This window comes from Echinops telfairi, unplaced genomic scaffold (assembly GCF_000313985.2).
Source record: "Echinops telfairi isolate 266 unplaced genomic scaffold, ASM31398v2 ScPeMD7_7469;HRSCAF=8507_0, whole genome shotgun sequence".
In the NCBI taxonomy this organism is placed as follows: Eukaryota; Metazoa; Chordata; class Mammalia; order Afrosoricida; family Tenrecidae; genus Echinops; species Echinops telfairi.
The window spans coordinates 45502973-45511204 of NW_022111372.1; the positions used below are offsets into that span (position 1 = coordinate 45502973).

Below are 8232 nucleotides of genomic sequence, written 5' to 3' on the forward strand. Positions count from 1 at the left end.
AAACTTAATTTTTTTTATTTTGGTAAGATATATATATGCCAAAGGATCATTCAAACAAGTATAGGTAGTGGGACCCCAGTTCATAGCTATAGGATCTTTCCCCCCAAAAACAAAGTGTTTAATTATGTTTCTTTGGGCAGTGAAATCTGCAGGAAATTCCTGTCAGTTATACACTTGTCTTAGTCTTCTTAGAGTGCCTTCAAAACAGGGTCCAATAAAAACAGTGGATTCCAAGAGGATCTGCTTGGCCAGTTAAATTCAAGGCAAAGACTCCAGTTCAGAAAATTATGACAATTGATTTGTATGGTTCCTAAGGGAAAATCTTCATAGATTTCCCTACAGACAGAGCCCTTAAAGAAGCTTTAAGAAAATTAAAAACTGCATTAGTAAGAAAAAGACCAATAAAGTTGCTGATGGAAAAACAACAACAAAAAAACCTTATTAAAAAAAAAAGGTAAGGAGGTAACATCTGATGAAGACGTGATGAGACTGAAGCACAAAGTCCAGGCTGCACTGAAGACTCCAGGATTGGTAGAATACCGCTTGAGATGTTGCAACATACAGATGCAATGCTGCAAGTGCTTGCATGTCTATGCCAAGAAATATGGAAGACAGTTACTTAGCCAACAGGTAGAACACATTCATATCTGTGCCCACTCAAACAATTAGTGATTTAACCAAATGCCAAAATTATTGAAAAATATTAATATCACGTAAAAGTAACAACTTACTAATGAGAAATAAAAACTGGTTGCATCAATGCCTTAAGAGGGAATTGTCAGAAATTCAAGCCAGATTCAGAAGATGTAGAGCGAGATGTATCATTTATTACAGATGGATTTTGGCTGAAAGCATACAATGCCAGAAATATGCTTATTTTGTGTCAAATGTATTTGACTGTGTAGATCACAACAAATTATGGATAACATTGAAAAGAATGGAAATTCTAGAGCAATTAAATGTGATTAAGTAGAACAAAAGGATACTATGTGTTTAAAATCAGAAAAGATGTGGCCAGGGTTATATTCCTTCAGCATACTTATTAAATGTATAATTTGAGCAGATAATCTGAGCAGCTAATTTATATGAAGAAGAACCTGGAATCAGGATTGGAAGAAGACTCATCGACAGTCAGATATGTAGATGACGCAATCTTGCTGACTGAAAGACAAGATGACTCGAAGCACTTACTGCTGAAGATCAAAGATTATAGCCTTCAGTATAGATTATACATCACTACCAATACAACAAAAGAGATTATTGAAATTTTGAAGTATTTACTTGGATCCATATTCAAAACACATTGAAGCAGCAGTAAAAATCAAATCAAATGTTGCATTGCATTGGGTAAGTCTACTGTAAAAGACCTCTTTAAAGTGTTAAAGACTAAATATGTCACTTTGAGGACTAACATGCAAGTCTATGGTATTTTTGATTGCTTCAAATGCATGTGAAAGCAAGACAAGGAATACGGATAACTAAGGAAGAATTGCTGTTTTTGAATTATGGTGTTGTTGAGGAACATTGAATGTACCATGAATTGCCTGAAGAACAAATAAATCTTCCTTGGAAGATGTTTGGCCAACATACAAGGGGGTATCAAAAATACCAGAATGTTTTTCAGAGCTATGTATTTAATTTTTTTACAAAAAAACCTTACCACCTCCTTCAAAGTTCTCTCTGTTACACACAATACATTTGTCAAATCTGAAATTCCATTCTTGGAAACATTTTTCAAACTCATCTGTTTGGATGGCTGACAGCACCTCCCTCATTTTTTTCTTCACCTCTTCTGTGTTGTCAAATTGCTGTCCTTTCAAGTCCCTCTTCATTAGTGGAAACAAAACAGAGTAGGTCAGGTGAGTAAGGTTCATGGGGCAAAAAAGGCATGCGGTTTTATTCCAGAATTCCATCTCTGTTAAATGGCTGCATGAGCAGGTGCATTGTCATGGTGGCAAAACCAGTCCCTCATCTGCCACAAATCAGACCTTTTTTGTCACACAGTGTTATGCAATCTTTTCAGAACTTCTAAATAAAAGCTTGATTAACCGTCTGTCTTGGTGGAAAGAATTCCAAATGCACTATCCCCTTCACATCGAAAAACAAATAGGCATCATTTTTTTAGATTCCTCCACATATTCCTTTGAGTAAGGAAGATGTGATTTGTCTCATATACTTCTTACATGTTAGGGATGAGTCCTTGTAGAAGGACAAGAGGCTTGGTAAAGGAGCAGGTAATTGAAAAATAAAAATATTTCAATGAGATGGATTGACACAATGGCTCCAAAAAATGGGCTCAAATATAGTTGGGATGTTGGCTCAAATACGTAAACATCAACTGTTAACTACAAGATTGGCAGCTTCATTCTATCTAAAGATGGACTTCTGAAAGACCAGAGCTTATTTTCAGAGAACATAGTTCTGCATGAGTCTCCCATGAGTCAGACTTTGACTTGATGACAACTAGTTTTTTATGACTATCTATCATCTAGGCATCTATCTACTTTTTCTTTTAAAAACAGTTCCATTGGTATATAATTCACATATCATGCAATTTAATAGTTCAGTTACATCAAGAAGAGCTGTTCAGTCATCACCAAAATCAGATCTACAGCATTTTCTTCACTCTTGTTCTCATATGTTTAACAAAACCCTTGCCATTTCAGCATTTTTTGTTTGTACAATTCAGTGAAATTCATTATGTACAACATGTTGTATAACTTCTACATTTCTTCATATATAAAACAGGCATAAGCAAGAGGTCTTATAGAAATTTTCCAGTTTAATAGTTTCTGATTCTTAGAATAGCTCTGTGGCTTAATATGTAAAACTATTGTATATGTAGGCTTCAAATATTGGGATATGATAGATAAATGTATAAATAAAGTGAAGAATTGGTTTCCTAGATTCTGAATAGAAAGAAATTTATTTGACTTAAATAATTTTTAAAATAATCTCCAGATTATAAAATGTAATAATTTGGATGGTTTCTCCCCAATGTTTTGTTTGCTTGTTTAGCCAGAATTCTTGAGTTATGGAGAGAGGAAATGCAACATGGCAGTCAGATTTTATCCTCCTCGGACTTTTCCCTGGTAACAGACACCCCAGCATTCTCATCTCCATCATCCTTCTCATCTACTTCATTGCAGTTGTAGGAAATTCTACCCTTGTCCTCCTTATCTGGGTGGACTCTAGGCTCCACACGCCCATGTACTTTCTGCTAAGTCAGCTCTCTCTCATCGACCTGGCTTATGTTTCAAGCACAGTACCCAAGATGGCTACTAATTTCTTCTCTGGGAGCAGAACCATTTCACGTGTTGGCTGTGGTGCTCAGATGTTCTTCTGGCTGATGTTAGCTGATGCAGAATGCATCCTGCTGACTCTCATGGCTTATGATCGCTATGTGGCTGTGTGTAATCCTCTGAGATATCCAACCATCATGAATCCCAGGGTGTGCATCCAGATGGCTGTTGGGTCCTGGATTGGAGGTATGCTGAATTCCTTGGCACAGACAATTTACACAATGCATTTCAACACATGTGAAAACCGAGAAATCAACCACTTCTTCTGTGAGATGCCTGCCATTCTGATGCTCTCCTGTGAGGATACCTTAGGATACCTAATGGTTATAATGGTTATGAGCATCATTTTTATTACTGTGCCGCTATCTCTAATTACAGCCTCCTACATTCGCATCTTCCTCACTGTTCTTAGAATGAACTCTCATGAAGGAAGAAAAAAAGCCCTGGCCACGTGTTCTTCCCATTTGACTGTGGTAAGTCTCTACTTGGGTCCAAGCACAGTGGTGTATATGACACCTGGCTCCTCCCACACCCCAGAGCTGGATCAAGGTCTCTCCGTGTTCTATACCATCCTCACTCCCATGCTGAACCCTCTCATCTACAGCTTGAGGAACAAGGAGGTAGTGGGAGCTCTGAAGAAAGTCATGGGCAGTAGCTGGGTTGTTCAATAAAATGAAGTCTTTCAGGTTTTAAAAAGATGGCTGTCCATGGAGCTTAGTGGAGACTTGGCCAGCACAGGAAACCGAAGTGCTACTGTTTTATTATAGCTGAAAACAAAAGGACATCTTTCTTTTCCATAGTTCTTATGAGTCTTTTTGACAACTAGATTTTATATTAAAAGCAGGCACATTTATAAATAATGAAATATGTACAACATTCTGAGGGGCTGGAATTAAATGAGCTACCAATCATTTACAAGAATACAATAAACAGAGTAAGCCATTAAACATACACAATTTCAAGTAAAGAATTTATTCAAGAGTCAAAAAGGGCAAACCATTTCTTTGAAAGCGTCCCTGACGTCATACAGCACAATTGTAGGGATAAGAGAGGAAGGGAGTCTTCAGTTATAATAAAGAGAATCCCGGTTTTAATCCTGACCTGATATTCTTGTGTTGTCATTGTGTGTATTGTTTAACCTCAGTGAGCTCCAACTTTCCCTTGTAAGGTAAGGAGCGACTTACAGTCTTAGTCAATCTGCAATTGACATTAGGAGCTTCAAACACACGTGTTTTCTAGGGGTAACCGATAAATAAAAGACATGAATTCTAATTCAACTCTGAAAATAATGTGTGTGATCTGGGCTATCCCTTTTAGCTTCTTTGTTCCTCATATCCTGCTATAAAATGGGTATCATTATACCTGACTTTCCAACTGTAATAAAGTTTTTGTGCTTTTGAAACATGATCAATCATAGTAGTTAGAAATAATTAAAATATCTGTGAATGTTGTTGACTATAAAATGTTTTGCATACATAAGGATTTATTGCTATTAAACTATCCATTGCTATTAATAAAGCTATATACATCATAAATATAGAGACCTTGACAAAGAAGTTGTGAGTTAAGATATGTAATAATACTCATCACTTGACCTTTATAACAAATGAAAAATACAGATATGCATGCCTTAATTACAGAATAAGTATATAAATACAAGAATAAAATATTTTCTCTACAGTATATCGAATGCTATGTTTGGAATCAAAACTGGTTCAAAATAACTAAATATTCAATATAGCAACTGTATAGGACAGAATAGAATGGACCTTGTGAGTTTTCCAGATTGTACCTTTTTATGAGGGTAGAAAGTCATGCTTTTCTCTCACCATCAAGAAAGAGATGGACAAAAGAAGGTGAGGTACAGGGCAAGTTACTGGGAGATTTGGTAAGTCGTTTCAACTCTTGATTGGAAAAATGAAAATCTGACTTGGAAACCTCCACTGAGTTCACAATAAAATTTTATTTATAAAACAAAGTTGATGTTGTTACTATAATGGACAGAAAAGGCAAACTAGTAATCAAAATATTGAGTTGTAGCATTATGATGCTAGCTAGTTAGGCACAGTTTCCTTTGGTGTGAAATAGTTGGGAAGCCTACTAAATACTTCATCTATATATTCGGAAGCATTCTAGGTTCAGTGAACAGCAATGTAACCTGAAAGAACGTTGCTGGTCACTAGTGACTTGCCAGACTTGAACTTAATTTGTTGCTAGGTGGCATCAACCCTGTTCTGATTCCTAGAGACCCTATGTACAACAAAATGACACACTTTCAGGTCTTGTTTCCTCCCCACAATTGTTCTTATGGTTGGGCCCACTGTGTCCATCCATCTTGTCCAAGTCTTCCTCTTTTTCACTGCCTCTCTATTTTACCAAACTTACATCTTTTTCAAGAGATCGGTCTCTCCTGATAACATTTTCAAAGTACATGAGTCAACGTTTCACCATATTTGCTTTTAAGGAGCACTTTGGTTGGACTTTTTCCAAGACACTGATTTGTTTGCTCTTTGACAGTGCATGATATATCCAACATTCGTTGTCAGTATCACAATTCAAATGAATTGATTCTTCTTCGGACTCCCTTATTCAATGTCCAACTTTCACAAGCATATGAGACAGTAGAAAAATGTCATGGTTTGGGTTAGGAGCACCTTAATCCTCAAAGTGAGATCCTTGCCTTTCAACACTTTAAAGAAGCCTTGTGCCACAGATTTATCCAATTTGATCTTCCCTTTGATTAACTGAGGATTTACGCAAGGGAACATTCATGACAACTTCATTCTTTTCTCCTTTTATCATAATGTTACCCATTGGTCCAGGTGTAGGATCTTTTTTTCTTTACACTGAGTTTTAGTCCATACAAGGCTGCAATCCTTGCTTTCATGAGCAAATGGTTCAAGTCCGCTTCACTTTCAGCTCTCTGATTATTTACTCAGCATACAGATTGAACAAGTATGGCGAAAGAATGCAATCCTGATGCACACCTTTCCTGACTCTAAACCACACTGTATGATGCTTATTCTGTTCCCACAGTTGTCTCTTAATCCATGTATAAGTTCCTCAGAAGTACAATGCAGTGTTCTGCAATTCCCATTCTTCTCAAGGCTATTTATAGTTTGTTATGGCACACACCGTTAAATGCCTTTGTACAGTCAATAAAATACAATGAAACCTTGTTGGTGTCTTGTGTGTTCAGTCAAGAACTATCTGACATCAGCAGTGATATTCCTTGTTCCGTGTCCTCTTTTGAATCTGGCCTAATTTTCTGGCAGCTCCTTGTCAATATGCAGCTGCAACTGCTGTGGGATGATATTCAGCACAATTTTACTTGCATGAGATATTAAGGTCATGGTTCTATAATTTTCACATTCTGTTGGGTCACCTTTCTTTGGAATGAGTACATATAAATAAGGATCTTTTCCAGTCAATTGGTCAAGTAGCTGTCGTTCAGATTTTTTACACATATCTCTGAGTGCTTCCAGTGCTTCAGAAGTTGAAACAGTTCAATTGGTAGTGCATCCATTCCTGGAGCCTTGTTTTAGGCTAATGCATTCAGGGCAGCTTGGATTCTTCATTCAGTGCCAGTGGTTCTGGATTACATAATACCTCTTGAAAGGAATGAATGTCGACTAGTTCTTTTTAATATAGTAACTGTGTATTCTTGCAATCTTCCTTTAATGCTTCTTGAAAGATTCGATATTTTACCCATAGAATCTTTCCATATTGCATCTTGAGGCTTAAAGTTATCCACTAGTTCTTTCAGTTTAGGATATGCTAAGCATGTTCTTCCTTCTTTTCTAACTCTAGGTTTTTGCACATTTCATTTTAATATTTTAATTTGTCTTCTGGAACTTTGAAATTTTCTGTTCAGCTCCTTAACTTCATCGTTTCCCATTCGTCTCAGCTGATCTACAGCCAAAAGCAAGTTTCAGAGTCTTTTCTGACATTCACCTTTATTTATTTATTTTTTGGGGTCTCTCTTTTCTTTTTAATCATTTTATTAGGGGCTCATATAACTCTTATCACAATCCATACATACATCAGTTGTGTAAAGCACATTTGTGCATTCATTGCTCTCATCATTCTCAAAACATTTGCTCTCCGCTCAAGCCCCCGGCATCAGGTCCTCATTCTTTCTTTCCTGTCTTTTACATGACATTTGCTTTCTGCATGTAAGGTGTTCTTGATATCCTCCCAAATTTTCTGCCATTGTTCAGTGTTCAATGTGTCAACTATGTTCTAGAAATTCATGTTGGATATACTTAAGGTCGTATTTTGGCTCCCATGAACTTGGTTTTATTTTCTTCATTTTCAACCTGAACTTATAAATGAGCAACTAATTGTCTGTTCCACAGTCATCCCATTGTCTGGTTTTAGCTGGTGATATTTTGTTTCTCCATAGTCTCTTCCCACAAATGTATTCAACTTGAATTCGGTACATTTCATCTAGAGAAGCCACTTTTACATCCAACTGTTGTGGTGTTGAAAAAAGACATCTACGTTGAAGAAGTCATTGGTCTTTCAAAATTCTATCATGTGATATCCCACTTCATTTCTCTCATCAAGGTCATATTTTCCAACTACTTATTCCTTTCTCTTTGTTTCCATTTTTTTTTATTCCAATCACTAATAATTATCAATGTGTACTGATTGCATGTTTAATCAATTTCAGACTGAAGTTGTTGGTAAACTTCTTCCTTTTCTGTATGAGATAGTTAAGGTTTATTGTGCCAACCTAGCTGATAAACACATGTGGGATCAATTGAAGGGCAGAGAGATAAAGTGAGCCCCACATTTCTAGTTCTCAGGTCTCTTGCTTTCTGATAGTTGGACCAGGGTGCAGCTGCCGTAGCCATTTCCCTGCTTCAGCTGGTAAGGCTCACTTCCTGCAAGATATCACTGAGAAGCCACATGGACCTACCCCGAT

The 8232-nt window shown here is 36.8% G+C and overlaps 1 protein-coding gene across 1 annotated transcript; it reads left to right on the forward strand.

Moving 5' to 3' along the window:
• The first annotated feature begins 3034 nt into the window (after positions 1–3034).
• Positions 3035–3973, forward strand: LOC101655806 (olfactory receptor 2T27-like). The gene has a single exon (XM_013005080.1). The coding sequence runs from the start codon at positions 3035–3037 to the stop codon at positions 3971–3973; it is 939 nt and encodes a 312-aa protein (XP_012860534.1).
• The last annotated feature ends 4259 nt before the right edge of the window (positions 3974–8232 follow it).